The following is a 20659-nucleotide window of genomic DNA, read 5'->3' on the forward strand; positions in this document are numbered from 1 at the left end:
TCCTTGGAGACCAATTGGCTCATCTGTCACATTTATAAGGACATAGTCCAGAGTCAGTTCAATTAATTCCCACAGTCACTCGTTTTACTGTTAAAATCAATACAACTTAGTAAAATTGGAAGAAAATCAGTAAATACATGTTGGTACGAATATGTGACGCAACCGTTGTAACTCAAACGGTTTGACACCGTTAGAAAGTCAATGAAATGTAGTTTTTGAAACTGTCTCTCTTTCTTCAGCGCGAATTAACGGCTAGGATTGGTCCCACAGTAAAAACAGACATATTTATCTTCATTTTTTAACAAAGAGTTACCACAGTGCCCACTGTAATCGCTAAGTTTCAGCAATCAATTCAAATTAAGAAGAATGTTACTTCTTGTAATCAAACTGGCTCATTTATCATATTCATAAGGTCAAAGTCCAAAATCAGTTCAATTAAGTCCCACAGTCAAACGTTTCACTGTTAAAAGCGATGCAACCTAGTATTATACGAATACTTTCGCTAAGTACATGTTGGGACGAATATGTGACGCAACAGTTGTAACTCAAGCGGATTGATACCGTTAGAAAGTCAATGAAATGTAGTTTTTGAAGCTGTCGCTATTTCTTCAGCGCGCGATAACGGCTAGGATTGGTCCCACAGTAAAAAATGACTTTTTTATTTAAATTTTTAAATGAAGTGCTACCACAGCGCCCAGCGTAATCGCTAAGTTCCGGCAATCATGTCAAATTTAGAAGAATGTTATTTCTTGGGTGCAGTTGGCTCATTTATAACATTTATCAGGTCACAGTCCAAAGTTAGTTCAATTAAGTCCCACAGTCAATCGTTACACTGTTAAAGGCGATGCAACCTAGTAATATCAGAATGCTATCGCTAAATACATGTTGATACGAATATATGACGCAACCGTTGTAACTCAAACGGATTGATACCGCCAAGAAGTCGATGAAATGTAGTTTTTGAGAATGTCTCTATTTCTTCAGCGCGTGCTAACGGCCAGGATTAATCCTACAGTAAAAGATGTCTTATTTATCTAAATTTTTAAATAAAGCGCTACCACAGAGCTTAATGTAATCGCTGAATTCCAGCCATCACGTCAAATTAAGAAGAAAGTTACTCCTTGCCGACCAATTGGCTCATCTGTCACATTTATAAGGACATAGTCCAGAGTCAGTTCAATTAATTCCCACAGTCACTCGTTTCACTGTTAAAAGCAATACAACTTAGTAAAATTGAAAGAAAATCACTAAATACATGTTGGTACGAATATGTGACGCACCCGTTGTAAATCAAACGGATTAACACCGTTAGAAAGTCAATGAAATGTAGTTTTTAAAACTGTCTCTCTTTCTTCAGCGCCAATTAACGGCTAGGATTGGTCCCACGGTAAAAACAGACTTATTTATCTTCATTTTTTAACAAAGAGTTACCACACTGACCATTGTAATCGCTGAGTTCCAGCATTTAAGTCAAATTAAGAAGAATGTTACTTCTTGTAGTCAAACTGGCTCATTTATCATATTCATAAGGTCAAAGTCCAAAATCAGTTCAATTAAGTCCCACAGTCAAACGTTTCACTGTTAAAAGCGATGCAACCTAGTATTATACGAATACTTTCGCTAAGTACATGTTGGTAGGAATATGTGACGCAACCGTTGTAACTCAAACGGATTTATACCGCTAGAAAGTCAAATAAATGTAGTATTTGAAACTGTTCCTCTTTATTCAGCGCATGCTAGCGGCCAGGATTGGTCCAACAGTAAGAAAAGACTTATTTATCTAAATTTTTAAATAAAGCACTACCACAGCGCCCAGTGTAATCGCTGAATTCCAGCAATCATGTCGAATTAAGAAAAATGTTATTCCTTGGTGGCCAATTGGCTCATTTATCGCATTTACAAGGTCACAGTCCAGAATCAGTTCAATTAAGTCTCACAGTCAATCGTTTCATTGTTAAAAGCGATGCAACTTAGTCACATCGGAAAAAATAATTAAATACATGTTGGTACGAATATGTGACGCAACCGTTGTAACTCAAATGGATTAACACCTTTAGAAAGTCAATGAAATGTAGTTTTTAAATCTGTTCCTCTTTATTCAGCGCATGCTAACGGCCAGGATTGGTCCAACAGTAAGAAAAGACTTATTTATCTAAATTTTTAAATAAAGCGCTACCACAATGCTTAATGTAATCGCTGAATTCCAGCCATCACGTCAAATTAAGAAGATAGTTATTCCTTGGAGACCAATTGGCTCATCTGTCACATTTATAAAGACATAGTCCATAGTCAGTTCAATTAATTCCCACAGTCACTCGTTTCATTGTTAAAAGCAATACAACTTAGTAAAATTGGAAGAAAATCACTAAATACATGTTGGTACGAATATGTGACGCAACCGTTGTAACTCAAGCGGATTGATACCGTTAGAAAGTCAATGAAATGTAGTTTTTGAAACTGTTGCTATTTCTTCAGCGCGCGATAACGGCTAGGATTGGTCCCACAGTAAAAAATTTTTTTAAAATTTTTAAATGAAGTGCTATCACAGCGCCCAGCGTAATCGTTGAGTTCCGGCAATCATGTCAAATTAAGAAGAATGTTATTTCTTGGTTCCAGTTGGCTCATTTATAACATTTATCAGGTCACAGTCCAAAGATATTTCAATTAAGTCCCACAGTCAATCGTTTCACTGTTAAAGGCGATGCAACCTTGTAATATCAGAATACTATCGCTAAATACATGTTGATACGAATATGTGACGCAACCGTTGTAACTGAAACGGATTGATACCGCCAAGAAGTCGATGAAATGTAGTTTTTGAGAATGTCTCTACTTCTTCAGCGCGTGCTAACGGCCAGGATTAGTCCCACAGTAAAAAAAGACTTATTTATCTAAATTTTTAAATAAAACGCTTCCACAGTGACCATTGCAATCGCTGAGTTCCAGCAATCAAGTCAAATTAAGAAGAATGTTACTTCTTGTACTCAAACTGACTCATCTATCACATTTATAAGATCAAAGTTCAAAATCAGTTCAATTAAGTCCCACAGTCAAACGTTTCACTGTTAAAAGCGATGCAACCTAGTATTATACGAATACTTTCGCTAAGTACATGTTGGTAGGAATATGTGACGCAACCGTTGTAACTCAAACGGATTTATACCGCTAGAAAGTCAATGAAATGTAGTATTTGAAACTGTTCCTCTTTATTCAGCGCATGCTAACGGCCAGGATTTGTCCAACAGTAAGAAAAGACTTATTTATCTAAATTTTTAAATAAAGCGCTACCACGGAGCTTAATGTAATCGCTGAATTCCAGCCATCACGTCAAATTAAGAAGAAAGTTATTCCTTGGAGACCAATTGGCTTATCTGTCACATTTATAAGGACATAGTCCAGAGTCAGTTCAATTAATTCCCACAGTCACTCGTTTTACTGTTAAAATCAATACAACTTAGTAAAATTGGAAGAAAATCAGTAAATACATGTTGGTACGAATATGTGACGCAACCGTTGTAACTCAAACGGTTTGACACCGTTAGAAAGTCAATGAAATGTAGTTTTTGAAACTGTCTCTCTTTCTTCAGCGCGAATTAACGGCTAGGATTGGTCCCACAGTAAAAACAGACATATTTATCTTCATTTTTTAACAAAGAGTTACCACAGTGCCCACTGTAATCGCTAAGTTTCAGCAATCAATTCAAATTAAGAAGAATGTTACTTCTTGTAATCAAACTGGCTCATTTATCATATTCATAAGGTCAAAGTCCAAAATCAGTTCAATTAAGTCCCACAGTCAAACGTTTCACTGTTAAAAGCGATGCAACCTAGTATTATACGAATACTTTCGCTAAGTACATGTTGGGACGAATATGTGACGCAACAGTTGTAACTCAAGCGGATTGATACCGTTAGAAAGTCAATGAAATGTAGTTTTTGAAGCTGTCGCTATTTCTTCAGCGCGCGATAACGGCTAGGATTGGTCCCACAGTAAAAAATGACTTTTTTATTTAAATTTTTAAATGAAGTGCTACCACAGCGCCCAGCGTAATCGCTAAGTTCCGGCAATCATGTCAAATTTAGAAGAATGTTATTTCTTGGGTGCAGTTGGCTCATTTATAACATTTATCAGGTCACAGTCCAAAGTTAGTTCAATTAAGTCCCACAGTCAATCGTTACACTGTTAAAGGCGATGCAACCTAGTAATATCAGAATGCTATCGCTAAATACATGTTGATACGAATATATGACGCAACCGTTGTAACTCAAACGGATTGATACCGCCAAGAAGTCGATGAAATGTAGTTTTTGAGAATGTCTCTATTTCTTCAGTGCGTGCTAACGGCCAGGATTAATCCTACAGTAAAAGATGTCTTATTTATCTAAATTTTTAAATAAAGCGCTACCACAGAGCTTAATGTAATCGCTGAATTCCAGCCATCACGTCAAATTAAGAAGAAAGTTACTCCTTGCCGACCAATTGGCTCATCTGTCACATTTATAAGGACATAGACAAGAGTCAGTTCAATTAATTCCCACAGTCACTCGTTTCACTGTTAAAAGCAATACAACTTAGTAAAATTGAAAGAAAATCACTAAATACATGTTGGTACGAATATGTGACGCACCCGTTGTAAATCAAACGGATTAACACCGTTAGAAAGTCAATGAAATGTAGTTTTTGAAACTGTCTCTCTTTCTTCAGCGCCAATTAACGGCTAGGATTGGTCCCACGGTAAAAACAGACTTATTTATCTTCATTTTTTAACAATGAGTTACCACAGTGCCCACTGTAATCGCTAAGTTTCAGCAATCAATTCAAATTAAGAAGAATGTTACTTCTTGTAGTCAAACTGGCTCATTTATCATATTCATAAGGTCAAAGTCCAAAATCAGTTCAATTAAGTCCCACAGTCAAACGTTTCACTGTTAAAAGCGATGCAACCTAGTATTATACGAATACTTTCGCTAAGTACATGTTGGTAGGAATATGTGACGCAACCGTTGCAACTCAAACGGATTTATACCGCTAGAAAGTCAAATAAATGTAGTATTTGAAACTGTTCCTCTTTATTCAGCGCATGCTAGCGGCCAGGATTGGTCCAACAGTAAGAAAAGACTTATTTATCTAAATTTTTAAATAAAGCACTACCACAGCGCCCAGTGTAATCGCTGAATTCCAGCAATCATGTCGAATTAAGAAAAATGTTATTCCTTGGTGGCCAATTGGCTCATTTATCGCATTTACAAGGTCACAGTCCAGAATCAGTTCAATTAAGTCTCACAGTCAGTCGTTTCACTGTTAAAAGCGATGCAACTTAGTCACATCGGAAAAAAATAATTAAATACATGTTGGTACGAATATGTGACGCAACCGTTGTAACTCAAACGGATTAACACCTTTAGAAAGTCAATGAAATGTAGTTTTTAAATCTGTTCCTCTTTATTCAGCGCATGCTAACGGCCAGGATTGGTCCAACAGTAAGAAAAGACTTATTTATCTAAATTTTTAAATAAAGCGCTACCACAATGCTTAATGTAATCGCTGAATTCCAGCCATCACGTCAAATTAAGAAGATAGTTATTCCTTGGAGACCAATTGGCTCATCTGTCACATTTATAAAGACATAGTCCATAGTCAGTTCAATTAATTCCCACAGTCACTCGTTTCATTGTTAAAAGCAATACAACTTAGTAAAATCGGAAGAAAATCACTAAATACATGTTGGTACGAATATGTGACGCAACCGTTGTAACTCAAACGGATTGACAGCGTTAGAAAGTCAATGAAATGTAGTTTTTGAAACTGTCTCTCTTTCTTCAGCGCGAATTAACGGCTAGGATTGGTCCCACGGTAAAAACAGACTTATTTATCTTCATTTTTTAACAAAGAGTTACCACACTGACCACTGTAATCTCTGAGTTCCAGCAATCAAGTCAAATTAAGAAGAATGTTACTTCTTGTAGTCAAACTGGCTCATTTATCATATTCATAAGGTCAAAGTCCAAAATCAGTTCAATTAAGTCCCACAGTCAAACGTTTCACTGTTAAAAGCGATGCAACCTAGTATTATACGAATACTTTCGCTAAGTACATGTTGGGACGAATATGTGACGCAACAGTTGTAACTCAAGCGGATTGATACCGTGAGAAAGTCAATGAAATGTAGTTTTTGAAGCTGTCGCTATTTCTTCAGCGCGCGATAACGGCTAGGATTGGTCCCACAGTAAAAAATGACTTTTTTATTTAAATTTTTAAATGAAGTGCTACCACAGCGCCCAGCGTAATCGCTAAGTTCCGGCAATCATGTCAAATTTAGAAGAATGTTATTTCTTGGGTGCAGTTGGCTCATTTATAACATTTATCAGGTCACAGTCCAAAGTTAGTTCAATTAAGTCCCACAGTCAATCGTTACACTGTTAAAGGCGATGCAACCTAGTAATATCAGAATGCTATCGCTAAATACATGTTGATACGAATATATGACGCAACCGTTGTAACTCAAACGGATTGATACCGCCAAGAAGTCGATGAAATGTAGTTTTTGAGAATGTCTCTATTTCTTCAGCGCGTGCTAACGGCCAGGATTAATCCTACAGTAAAAGATGTCTTATTTATCTAAATTTTTAAATAAAGCGCTACCACAGAGCTTAATGTAATCGCTGAATTCCAGCCATCACGTCAAATTAAGAAGAAAGTTACTCCTTGCCGACCAATTGGCTCATCTGTCACATTTATAAGGACATAGTCCAGAGTCAGTTCAATTAATTCCCACAGTCACTCGTTTCACTGTTAAAAGCAATACAACTTAGTAAAATTGAAAGAAAATCACTAATTACATGTTGGTACGAATATGTGACGCACCCGTTGTAAATCAAACGGATTAACACCGTTAGAAAGTCAATGAAATGTAGTTTTTGAAACTGTCTCTCTTTCTTCAGCGCCAATTAACGGCTAGGATTGGTCCCACGGTAAAAACAGACTTATTTATCTTCATTTTTTAACAAAGAGTTACCACACTGACCATTGTAATCGCTGAGTTCCAGCATTTAAGTCAAATTAAGAAGAATGTTACTTCTTGTAGTCAAACTGGCTCATTTATCATATTCATAAGGTCAAAGTCCAAAATCAGTTCAATTAAGTCCCACAGTCAAACGTTTCACTGTTAAAAGCGATGCAACCTAGTATTATACGAATACTTTCGCTAAGTACATGTTGGTAGGAATATGTGACGCAACCGTTGTAACTCAAACGGATTTATACCGCTAGAAAGTCAAATAAATGTAGTATTTGAAACTGTTCCTCTTTATTCAGCGCATGCTAGCGGCCAGGATTGGTCCAACAGTAAGAAAAGACTTATTTATCTAAATTTTTAAATAAAGCGCTACCACGGAGCTTAATGTAATCGCTGAATTCCAGCCATCACGTCAAATTAAGAAGAAAGTTATTCTTTAGAGACCAATTGGCTCATCTGTCACATTTATAAGGACATAGTCCAGAGTCAGTTCAAATAATTCCCACAGTCACTCGTTTCACTGTTAAAAGCAATACAACTTATTAAAATTGGAAGAAAATCACTAAATACATGTTGGTACGAATATGTGACGCAACCGTTGTAACTCAAACGGATTGACAAAGTTAGAAAGTCAATGAAATGTAGTTTTTGAAACTGTCTCTCTTTTTTCAGCGCGAATTAACGGCTAGGATTGGTCCCACAGTAAAAACAGACTTATTTATCTTCATTTTTTAACAAAGAGTTACCACAGTACCCACTGTAATCGCTGAGTTCCAGCAATCAAGTCAAATTAAGAAGAATGTTACTTCTTGTAGTCAAACTGGCTCATTTATCATATTCATAAGGTCAAAGTCCAAAATCAGTTCAATTAAGTCCCACAGTCAAACGTTTCACTGTTAAAAGCGATGCAACCTAGTATTATACGAATACTTTCGCTAAGTACATGTTGGGACGAATATGTGACGCAACAGTTGTAACTCAAGCGGATTGATACCGTTAGGAAGTCAATGAAATGTAGTTTTTGAAGCTGTCGCTATTTCTTCAGCGCGCGATAACGGCTAGGATTGGTCCCACAGTAAAAAATGACTTTTTTATTTAAATTTTTAAATGAAGTGCTACCACAGCGCCCAGCGTAATCGCTAAGTTCCGGCAATCATGTCAAATTTAGAAGAATGTTATTTCTTGGGTGCAGTTGGCTCATTTATAACATTTATCAGGTCACAGTCCAAAGTTAGTTCAATTAAGTCCCACAGTCAATCGTTACACTGTTAAAGGCGATGCAACCTAGTAATATCAGAATGCTATCGCTAAATACATGTTGATACGAATATATGACGCAACCGTTGTAACTCAAACGGATTGATACCGCCAAGAAGTCGATGAAATGTAGTTTTTGAGAATGTCTCTATTTCTTCAGCGCGTGCTAACGGCCAGGATTAATCCTACAGTAAAAGATGTCTTATTTATCTAAATTTTTAAATAAAGCGCTACCACAGAGCTTAATGTAATCGCTGAATTCCAGCCATCACGTCAAATTAAGAAGAAAGTTACTCCTTGCCGACCAATTGGCTCATCTGTCACATTTATAAGGACATAGTCCAGAGTCAGTTCAATTAATTCCCACAGTCACTCGTTTCACTGTTAAAAGCAATACAACTTAGTAAAATTGAAAGAAAATCACTAATTACATGTTGGTACGAATATGTGACGCACCCGTTGTAAATCAAACGGATTAACACCGTTAGAAAGTCAATGAAATGTAGTTTTTGAAACTGTCTCTCTTTCTTCAGCGCCAATTAACGGCTAGGATTGGTCCCACGGTAAAAACAGACTTATTTATCTTCATTTTTTAACAAAGAGTTACCACACTGACCATTGTAATCGCTGAGTTCCAGCATTTAAGTCAAATTAAGAAGAATGTTACTTCTTGTAGTCAAACTGGCTCATTTATCATATTCATAAGGTCAAAGTCCAAAATCAGTTCAATTAAGTCCCACAGTCAAACGTTTCACTGTTAAAAGCGATGCAACCTAGTATTATACGAATACTTTCGCTAAGTACATGTTGGTAGGAATATGTGACGCAACCGTTGTAACTCAAACGGATTTATACCGCTAGAAAGTCAAATAAATGTAGTATTTGAAACTGTTCCTCTTTATTCAGCGCATGCTAGCGGCCAGGATTGGTCCAACAGTAAGAAAAGACTTATTTATCTAAATTTTTAAATAAAGCGCTACCACGGAGCTTAATGTAATCGCTGAATTCCAGCCATCACGTCAAATTAAGAAGAAAGTTATTCTTTAGAGACCAATTGGCTCATCTGTCACATTTATAAGGACATAGTCCAGAGTCAGTTCAATTAATTCCCACAGTCACTCGTTTCACTGTTAAAAGCAATACAACTTATTAAAATTGGAAGAAAATCACTAAATACATGTTGGTACGAATATGTGACGCAACCGTTGTAACTCAAACGGATTGACAAAGTTAGAAAGTCAATGAAATGTAGTTTTTGAAACTGTCTCTCTTTTTTCAGCGCGAATTAACGGCTAGGATTGGTCCCACAGTAAAAACAGACTTATTTATCTTCATTTTTTAACAAAGAGTTACCACAGTACCCACTGTAATCGCTGAGTTCCAGCAATCAAGTCAAATTAAGAAGAATGTTACTTCTTGTAGTCAAACTAGCTCATTTATCACATTCATAAGGTCAAAGTTCAAAATCAGTTCAATTAAGTCCCACAGTCAAACGTTTCACTGTTAAAAGCAATACAACTTATTAAAATTGGAAGAAAATCACTAAATACATGTTGGTACGAATATGTGACGCAACCGTTGTAACTCAAACGGATTGACACCGTTAGAAAGTCAATGAAATGTAGTTTTTGAAACTGTCTCTCTTTCTTCAGCGCGAATTAACGGCTAGGATTGGTCCCACAGTAAAAACACACTTATTTATCTTCATTTTTAACAAAGAGTTACCACAGTGCCCACTGTAATCGCTAAGTTCCACCAATCAAGTCAAATTAAGAAGAATGTTACTTCTTGTAGTCAAACTGGCTCATTTATCACATTTATAAGATCAAAGTTCAAAATCAGTTCAATTAAGTCCAACAGTCAAACGTTTCACTGTTAAAAGCGATGCAACCTAGTATTATACGAATACTTTCGCTAAGTACATGTTGGTAGGAATATGTGACGCACCCGTTGTAACTCAAACGGATTTATACCGCTAGAAAGTCAATGAAATGTAGTTTTTGAAACTGTCGCTATTTCTTCAGCGCGTGCTAACGGCCAGGATTAGTCCCACAGTAAAAAAAGACTTATTTATCTAAATTTTTAAATAAAGCACTACCACAGCGCCCAGTGTAATTGCTGAATTCCAGCAATCATGTCGAATTAAGAAAAATGTTATTCCTTGGTGGCCAATTGGCTCATTTTTCGCATTTACAAGGTCACAGTCCAGAATCAGTTCAATTAAGTCCCACAGTCAATCGTTTCACTGCTAAAAGCGATGCAACTTAGTCACATCGGAAAAAAATCATTAAATAGATGTTGGTACGAATATGTGACGCAACCGTTGTAACTCAAACGGATTAACACCTTTAGAAAGTCAATGAAATGTAGTTTTTGAATCTGTTCCTCTTTATTCAGCGCATGCTAACGGCCAGGATTGGTCCAACAGTAAGAAAAGACTTATTTATCTAAATTTTTAAATAAAGCTCTACCACAGGGCTTAATGTAATCGCTGAATTCCAGCCATCACGTCAAATTAAGAAGAAAGTTATTCCTTGGAGAGCAATTGGCTCATCTGTCACATTTATAAATACATAGTCCAGAGTCAGTTCAATTAATTCCCACAGTCACTCGTTTCACTGTTAAAAGCAATACAACTTAGTAAAGTTGGAAGAAAATTACTAAATACATGTTGGTACGAATATGTGACGCAACCGTTGTAACTCAAGCGGATTGATACCGTTAGAAAGTCAATGAAATGTAGTTTTTGAAACTGTCGCTATTTCTTCAGCGCGCGATAACGGCTAGGATTGGTCCCACAGTAAAAATTTTTTTTTAAATTTTTAAATGAAGTGCTACCACAGCGCCCAGCGTAATCGTTGAGTTCCGGCAATCATGTCAAATTAAGAAGAATGTTATTTCTTGGGTCCAGTTGGCTCATTTATAACATTTATCAGGTCACAGTCCAAAGTTAGTTCAATTAAGTCCCACAGTCAATCGTTTCACTGTTAAAGGCGATGCAACCTAGTAATATCAGAATACTATCGCTAAATACATGTTGATACGAATATGTGACGCAACCGTTGTAACTGAAACGGATTGATACCGCCAAGAAGTCGATGAAATGTAGTTTTTGAGAATGTCTCTACTTCTTCAGCGCGTGCTAACGGCCAGGATTAGTCCCACAGTAAAAAAAGACTTATTTATCTAAATTTTTAAATAAAACGCTTCCACAGTGCCCATTGCAATCGCTGAGTTCCAGCAATCAAGTCAAATTAAGAAGAATGTTATTTCTTGTACTCAAACTGACTCATCTATCACATTTATAAGATCAAAGTTCAAAATCAGTTCAATTAAGTCCCACAGTCAAACGTTTCACTGTTAAAAGCGATGCAACCTAGTATTATACGAATACTTTCGCTAAGTACATGTTGGTAGGAATATGTGACGCAACCGTTGTAACTCAAACGGTTTTATACCGCTAGAAAGTCAATGAAATGTAGTATTTGAAACTGTTCCTCTTTATTCAGCGCATGCTAGCGGCCAGGATTGGTCCAACAGTAAGAAAAGACTTATTTATCTAAATTTTTAAATAAAGCTCTACCACGGAGTTTAATGTAATCGCTGAATTCCAGCCATCACGTCAAATTAAGAAGAAAGTTATTCCTTGGAGACCAGTTGGCTCATCTGTCACATTTATAAGGACATAGTCCAGAGTCAGTTCAATTAATTCCCACAGTCACTCGTTTCACTGTTAAAAGCAATACAACTTAGTAAAATTGAAGGAAAATCACTAAATACATGTTGGTACGAATATGTGACGCAACTGTTGTAACTCAAACGGATTGACACCGTTAGAAAGTCAATGAAATGTAGTTTTTGAAACTGTCTCTTCTTTCTTCAGCGCGAATTAACGGCTAGGATTGGTCCCACAGTAAAAACAGACTTATTTATCTTCATTTTTTAACAAAGAGTTACCACAGTGCCCACTGTAATCGCTGAGTTCCAGCAATCAAGTCAAATTAAGAAGAAGGTTACTTCTTGTTGTCAAACTGGCTCATTTATCACATATATAAGACCAAAGTTCAAAATCAATTCAATTAAGTCCCACAGTCAAACGTTTCACTGTTAAAAGCGATGCAACCTAGTATTATACGAATACTATCGCTAAATACATGTGGGGACGAATATGTGACGCAACAGTTGTAACTCAAGCGAATTGATACCGTTAGAAAGTCAATGAAATGTAGTTTTTGAAACTGTGGCTATTTCTTCAGCGCGCGATAACGGCTAGGATTGGTCCCACAGTAAAAAATGACTTTTTTATTAAAATTTTTAAATGAAGTGCTACCACAGCGCCCAGCGCAATCGCTGAATTCCGACAATCATGTCAAATTAAGAAGAATGTTATTTCATGGGTCCAGTTGGCTCATTTATAACATTTATCAGGTCACAGACCAAAAGTTAGTTCAATTAAGTCCCACAGTCAATCGTTTCACGGTTAAAGGCGATGCAACCTAGTAATATCAGAATACTATCGCTAAATACATGTTGATACGAATATGTGACGCAACCGTTGTAACTCAAACGGATTGATACCGCCAAGAAGTCGATGAAATGTAGTTTTTGAGAATGTCTCTATTTCTTCAGCGCGTGCTAACGGCCAGGATTAGTCCCACAGTAAAAAAAGACTTATTTATCTAAATTTTTAAATAAAGCACTACCACAGCGCCCAGTGTAATCGCTGAATTCCAGCAATCATGTCGAATTAAGAAAAATGTTATTCCTTGGTGGCCTATTGTCTCATTTATCGGTTTTGCAAGATCACAGTCCAGAATCAGTTCATTTAAGTCCCACAGTCAATCGTTTCACTGTTAAAAGCGATGCAACTTAGTCACATCGGAAAAAAATCATTAAATACATGTTGGTACGAATATGTGACGCAACCGTTGTAGCTCAAACGGATTTATACCGCTAAAAAGTCAATGAAATGTAGTATTTGAAACTGTTCCTCTTTATTCAGCGCATGCTAACGGCGAGGATTGGTCCAACAGTAAGAAAAGACTTAATTATCTAAATTTTTAAATAAAGCGCTACCACGGAGCTTAATGTAATCGCTGAATTCCAGCCATCACGTCAAAGTAAAAAGAAATTTATTCCTTGGAGACCAATTGGCTCATCTGTCACATTTATAAGGACATAGTCCGGAGTCAGTTCAATTAATTCCCACAGTCACTCGTTTCACTGTTAAAAGCAATACAACTTAGTAAAATTGAAGGAAAATCACTAAATACATGTTGGTACGAATATGTGACGCAACTGTTGTAACTCAAACGGATTGACACCGTTAGAAAGTCAATGAAATGTAGTTTTTGAAACTGTCTCTCTTTCTTCAGCGTGAATTAACGGCTAGGATTGGTCCCACAGTAAAAACAGACTTATTTATCTTCATTTTTTAACAAAGAGTTACCACAGTGCCCACTGTAATCGCTGAGTTCCAGCAATCAAGTCAAATTAAGAAGAAGGTTACTTCTTGTTGTCAAACTGGCTCATTTATCACATTTATAAGACCAAAGTTCAAAATCAGTTCAATTAAGTCCCACAGTCAAACGTTTCACTGTTAAAAGCGATGCAACCTAGTATTATACGAATACTTTCGCAAAGTACATATTGGTACGAATATGTGACGCAGCCGTTGTAGCTCAAACGGATTTATACCGCTAGAAAGTCAATGAAATGTAGTGTTTGAAACTGTTCCTCTTTATTCAGCGCATGCTAACGGCGAGGATTGGTCCAACAGTAAGAAAAGACTTAATTATCTAAATTTTTAAATAAAGCGCTACCATGGAGCTTAATGTAATCGCTGAATTCCAGCCATCACGTCAAATTAAGAAGAAATTTATTCCTTGGAGACCAATTGGCTCATCTGTCACATTTATAAGGACATAGTCCAGAGTCCGTTCAATTAATTCCCACAGTCACTGAAATTAATTATTCCTAGCTTCATATGCTCTTTTTAAAGGCAACACAGGTTTTTATTTTCTGCCCCTATGTATGCACTGCATGCCCATTGTTCTCGACGTAAAATCACAACATGTCACACAACGTGCCGACGTGAAGCAGGCAAATTGCATCACGTCAGTAGTTTTTTGCAAACATGTAGTAATTGGATTAGCAAGGCTGAGCTAGAACTTTTTCTTTTTTAGTACCTGCACCAAGACCAATAACCGTTGATGACTTGGACGATCTAAATGCAAAATATCAACAAATTTTGGAAAACCAAAAAATTTTGTTTGACAGGTTAAATAGCGTAGAGACGAAGAAAAAGAAAAAAATAACTGTTAACGCATATACCAAAGTAAGATTTTTTATTTTTGTGAGCTTTATGGTAACTAACCTCGTACAAAATCAGAAGACGTTGACCAGCATATGTAGCTAGCACTTTTAAATCTAATTTCTTTTAAGCATAGTATTGTCATTGTTATATTTTATTTCTGTAGAATTTGAGGAATTCTGGTTATTTAGAGGGATCTAACAGAGATCTAAATTGGAACTTAGATAAACCAAGGTATAAAGTTGTCAATTTGATTAACCATTGTTACATGTCGGTTTTTGTTTTTTTTATTATTTGCAGTTTTTTAAAAATGTTATATCTCTGTCTAAAGTTTTGAAAATCCTTTGTTTGATAAAACAGCATCTTTGGTTGTTGTTTTGTTCTAAATCTTTATATTTTACTTTCAAATTATTATATCTCTAGCCCATTTCGTGATGGAACCGAGCAGTTATCCAATTTTATTAAACAGCATATCAGGGGATACGATAAAGATATAGCTGATGACATAATAATAGGTGAGATTTGGAAAAGTGATTTGATACTGTGTATACAATTTACTGATATATTTTAGTGATTGGAAAAGAGTGCTGTCTATGAATGAAAGAGGGAAACTATTTCTACTTTCTATTTACTATTTTAGCATCAATTGAACAATATTTCACATCAAAGAAGACAATGAGAAAGAAGGGGTCTCATCGAGAAAACATTAAAGCAGTCGCTGCTTCCACACAGCGCAAGTTGAATGTAAGTTTTTCAAATTATAGTGTCTGTTGACATTGTTTACTGTGAAAAAGACACAAGACTGCCTGCTTCGTTAAATGTTTACATGGTCTTTCTTGAAGTTTATTTATGTTTATCATCTTTTGGTTTACTTTTAGAAAAGTAAAAGACGGACGAAGGTTCTTCAAGCAATGGACCTGCCTGAAGAAAAGAAGGCAAAAATTTTGAAAGTCCTTGGGGTACAGTATATGTCATCAGAGGAAGAGATAGATGATAACAATGGGCGATATTTTACTGTCCATCCGCTTCCGTGGAAATGCAAAAAGTTGAATTCAACTTTTAAAAAACTCGATGCAAGACATCAAGAAAATCAAAACAAAAGAAGCAAAAATCAGACCGTGCGTCGCGAGGAAGGACGACCATCAGAACGAAACCAGCCACCAGATGCTCCTTCATTTGCCATTGCTCCTTTTGATGAATCACAATAAAATATTGAACATTCGTGACATTCCTAAAAAGATTTTTTTGTATATATTTAGAGAAAACATTTTTGTTTATAAGTTTTTGTAAATAGACATACATCTTGTGATATTTGTTTCTCTCTTCCTTGCACCTTCTGTATACGTCAATCATCCCATCCTGCAAGCTTTAGGATATTCATAATTTTTATCAGGTGGATGAGATTATAGGTACTTTTAACTCCTCACTCAATAAAAACTAAAAAAAGTTGAGCTCTTGTTGGAAATTGAGCTCTTGTTGAAAAGTATTTGCAGGTTATAATAAAGGAAATTTTAGTTGAAAAGCGGAGCATAATTTTTTATAAAAACATTACAAAATCTGGTATTTTCGTAAAGATTATGTCAAATAAACGCAGGTCATCGGACAATTACTTCGCTTAAAAAAATGTATAATCTTTTCCAGAAAGTTCGTATAATTGCGTGTTTTCGGCTGTGATTATTTTATATAAAATGCATATAATCTATCAGATTAGTTAACATATGGAAATAATTGATTCGCGAAAATTTCATATAATCGAATTTTCGATTATGTCTGAAATATTTAGATTATTCTGAATAATCGAATATAATTTTGCATAATCTCATTACCGATTATTCCTTTTTTCGTGCAGTGGTAGTTTTTGAAACTGTCTCTATTTCTTCAGCGCGAACTAACGGCTGGTATTGGTCCCACAGTAAAAAATGACTTATTTAACTTTTTTTAAATAAAACTCTACCACAGCGCCCAGTGCGATCGCTGATTTCCAGCAATCAAGTCAAATTAAGAAGAATGCTATTTCTTGTAGTCAAACTGGCTCATTTATCACATTTATAAGGTCAAAGTCCAAAATCAGTTCAATTAAGTCCCACAGTCAAACGTTTCGCTGTTAGAAACGATGCAACCTAGTAATATCCGAATACTATCGCTAAATACATGTTGGTACGAATATGTGACGCAGCCGTTGTAACTCAAAGGGATTGATACCGGCAAGAAGTTAATAAAATGTAGTTTTTGAGAATGTCTCTATTTCTTTAGCGCGAACTAACGGCTGGGATTCGTCCCACAGTAAAAAATGACTTATTTAACTTAATTTTTAAATAAAACTCTACCACAGCGCCCAGTGCTATCGCTGAGTTCCAGCAATCAAGTCAAATTAGGAAGAATGTTACTTCCTGTAATCAAACTGGCTCATTTATCACATTTATAAGGTCAAAGTCCAAAATCAGTTCAATTAAGTCCCACAGTTAAACTTTTCACTGTTAAAAGCGATGCAACCTAGTAATATCCAAATGCTATCGCTGAATACATGTGGGGACGAATATTTGGCGCAACCCTCGTAACTCAAAGGATTGATACCGTTAGAAAGTGAATGAAATGTAGTTTTTGAAACTGTCGCTATTTCTTCAGCGCGCGGTAACGGCTGGGATTAGTCCCACAGTACAAAATGACTTATTTAACTTTTTTTAAAAAAAACTCTACCACAGCGCCCAGTGCGATCGCTGCGTTCCAGCAATCAAGTCAAATTAAGAAGAATGTTACTTCTTGTAGTTAAACTGGCTCATTTATCACATTTATAAGGTCAAAGTCCAAAATCAGTTCAATTAATTCCCACAGTCAATCGTTTCACTGTTAAAAGCAATACAACTTAGTAAAATTGGAAGAAAATCACTAAATACATGTTGGTACAAATATGTGACGCAACCGTTGTAACTGAAATGCATTGACACCGTTAGAAAGTCAATGAAATATAGTTTTTGAAACTGTCTCTACTTCTTCAGCGCGAACTAACGGCTAGGATTGGTCCCACAGTAAAAACAGACTTATTTATCATAATTTTTTAACAAAGAGTTACCGCAGTGCCCGCTGTAATCGCTGAGTTTCAGCAAGCATGTCAGATTAAGAAGGATGTTACTTCTTGTAGTCAAACTGGCTCATTTACCACATCTATATGGTCAAAGTCCAAAATCAGTTCAATTAAGTTCCACAGTCAAACGATTCACTGATAAAAGCGATGCAACCTAGTAATATCCGAATACTATTGCAAAGTACATGTGGGGACGAATATGTGACGCAACAGTTGTAACTGAAACGGATTGATACCAATAAAAAGTCAACAAAATGTAGTTTTTGAAACTGTCGCTATTTCTTCAGGCGGCGATAACGGTTAGGATTGGTCCCACAGTAAAAAATGACATTTCTTTTTAAATTTTTAAATGAAGTGCTACCACAGCGCCCAGTGTAATCGCTGAGTTCCGGCAATCATTTCAAATTAAGAAGAATGTTATTTCTTGGATCCAGTTGGCTCACTTATCACATTTATAAGGTCACAGTCCAAAGTTAGTTCAATTAAGTTCCACAGTCAATCGTTTCACTGTTAAAAGCGATATAACTTAGTAACATCGGAAAGATATCACTAAATACATGTTGGTACGAATATGTGACGCAACCGTTGTAACTCAAACGGATTGATACCATTAGAAAGTCAATAAAATGTAGTTTTTGAAACTATCACTATTTCTTCAGCGCGCGATAACGGCTAGGATTGGTCCCACAGTAAAAAATGACATTTCTTTTTAAATTTTTAAATGAAGTGCTACCACAGCGCCCAGTGCAATCGCTGAGTTCCAGCAATCATGTCAAATTAAGAAGGATGTTACTTCTTGTAGTCAAACTGGCTCTGATATCACATTTATAAAGTCAAAGTCCAAAATCAGTTCAATTAAATCCCACAGTCAAACGTTTCACTGTTAAAGGCGATGCAACCTAGTAACATCCGAATACTATCGCTAAATACATGTGGAGACGAATATGTGACGCAATAGTTGTAACTCAAACGGATTGATACCGTTAGAAAGTCAATGAAATGTACTTTATGAAACTGTCGCTATTTCTTTAGCGGGAACTAACGGCTAGGATTGGTCCCACAGTAAAAACAGACTTATTTATCCTAATTTTTTAACAAAGAGTTACCGCAGTGCCCGCTGTAATCGCTGAGTTTCAGCAATCATGTCAAATTAAGAAGGATGTTACTTCTTGTAGTCAAACTGGCTCATTTATCACATTTATAAAGTCAAAGTCCAAAATCAGTTCAATTAAGTCCCACAGTCAAACGTTTCACTGTTAAAGGCGATGCAACCTAGTAACATCCGCATACTATGGCTAAATACATGTTGGTACGAACATGTGATGCAACGTTGTAACTCAAACGGATTAATACCGCCAAGAAGTCGATGAAATGTAGTTTTTGAGAATGTCTCTGTTTCTTCAGCGCGTGCTAACGGCCAGGATTAGTCCCACAGTAAAAAGAGAATTATTTATCTAACTTTTTAAATAAAGCACTACCACAGAGCCTAGTGTACTCGCTGAATTCCAGCAATCATGTCGAATTAAGAAGAATGTTATTCCTTGGAGCCTAGTTGGCTCATTTATCGCATTTACATGGTCACAGTCCAGAATCAGTTCAATTAAGTCCCACAGTCAATCGTCTCACTGTTAAAAGCGATGCAACTTAGTCATGTCGGAAGAAAATCAGTAAATACATGTTGGTACGAATATGTGACGCAACCGTTGTAACTCAAACGGATTAACCCCGTTAGAAAGTCAATGAAATGTTGTTTTTAAACCGTCTTCATTTCTTCAGCGCGAACTAGCGGCTTGGATTGTTCCCAAAGTAAAAAATGACTTATTTAACTTAACTTTTAAATAAAACGCTACCACAGTGCCCAGTGCAATTGCTGAGTTCCAGCAATCATGTCAATTTAAGAAGAATGTTATTCCTTGGAGTCCAGTTGGCTCATTTATCACATTTATAAGGTCAAAGTCCAAAATCAGTTCAATTAAGTCCCAAAGTCAAACGTTTCACTGTTAAAAGCGATGCAACCTAGTAATATCCGAATACTATTGCAAAATACATGTGGGGACGAATATGTGACGCAACAGTTGTAACTGAAACGGATTGATACCATTAGAAAGTCAATAAAATGTAGTTTTTGAAACTATCGCTATTTCTTCAGCGCGCGATAACGGCTAGGATTGGTCCCACAGTAAAAAATGACTTTTCTTTTTAAATTTTTAAATGAAGTGCTACCACAGCGCCCAGTGTAATCGCTGAGTTCCGGCAATCATGTCAAATTAAGAAGAATGTTATTTCTTGGATCCAGTTGGCTCACTTATCACATTTATAAGGTCACAGTCCAAAGTTAGTTCAATTAAGTTCCACAGTCAATCGTTTCACTGTTAAAAGCGATATAACTTAGTAACATCGGAAAGATATCACTAAATACATGTTGGTACGAATATGTGACGCAACCGTTGTAACTCAAACGGATTGACACCGTTAGAAAGTCAATAAATTGTAATTTTTGAAACTGTCTCTATTTCTTCAGCGCGAACTAACGGCTGGGATTGGTCCCACAGTAAAAAATGAGTTATTTAACTTAATTTTTAAATAAAACTCTACCACAGCGCCCAGTGCAATCGCTGAGTTCCAGCAATCATGACAAATTAAGAAGGATGTTACTTCTTGTAGTCAAACTGGCTCTGATATCACATTTATAAAGTCAAAGTCCAAAATCAGTTCAATTAAGTCCCACAGTCAAACGTTTCACTGTTAAAGGCGATGCAACCTAGTAACATCCGCATACTATGGCTAAATACATGTTGGTACGAACATGTGATGCAACGTTGTAACTCAAACGGATTAATACCGCCAAGAAGTCGATGAAATGTAGTTTTTGAGAATGTCTCTGTTTCTTCAGCGCGTGCTAACGGCCAGGATTAGTCCCACAGTAAAAAGAGAATTATTTATCTAACTTTTTAAATAAAGCACTACCACAGAGCCTAGTGTACTCGCTGA

At 36.2% G+C, this 20659-nt stretch overlaps 1 protein-coding gene across 1 annotated transcript; it reads left to right on the plus strand.

Moving 5' to 3' along the window:
- Positions 1–15229: 15229 nt before the first annotated feature.
- Positions 15230–16147, plus strand: LOC130649124 (uncharacterized). The gene is made up of 2 exons (XM_057455340.1): positions 15230–15330; positions 15465–16147. The coding sequence occupies exons 1-2, from the start codon at positions 15262–15264 to the stop codon at positions 15792–15794; spliced, it is 399 nt and encodes a 132-aa protein (XP_057311323.1). The 5' UTR covers positions 15230–15261; the 3' UTR covers positions 15795–16147.
- The last annotated feature ends 4512 nt before the right edge of the window (positions 16148–20659 follow it).

This window comes from Hydractinia symbiolongicarpus, chromosome 7 (assembly GCF_029227915.1).
Source record: "Hydractinia symbiolongicarpus strain clone_291-10 chromosome 7, HSymV2.1, whole genome shotgun sequence".
Classification (NCBI taxonomy): Eukaryota; Metazoa; Cnidaria; class Hydrozoa; order Anthoathecata; family Hydractiniidae; genus Hydractinia; species Hydractinia symbiolongicarpus.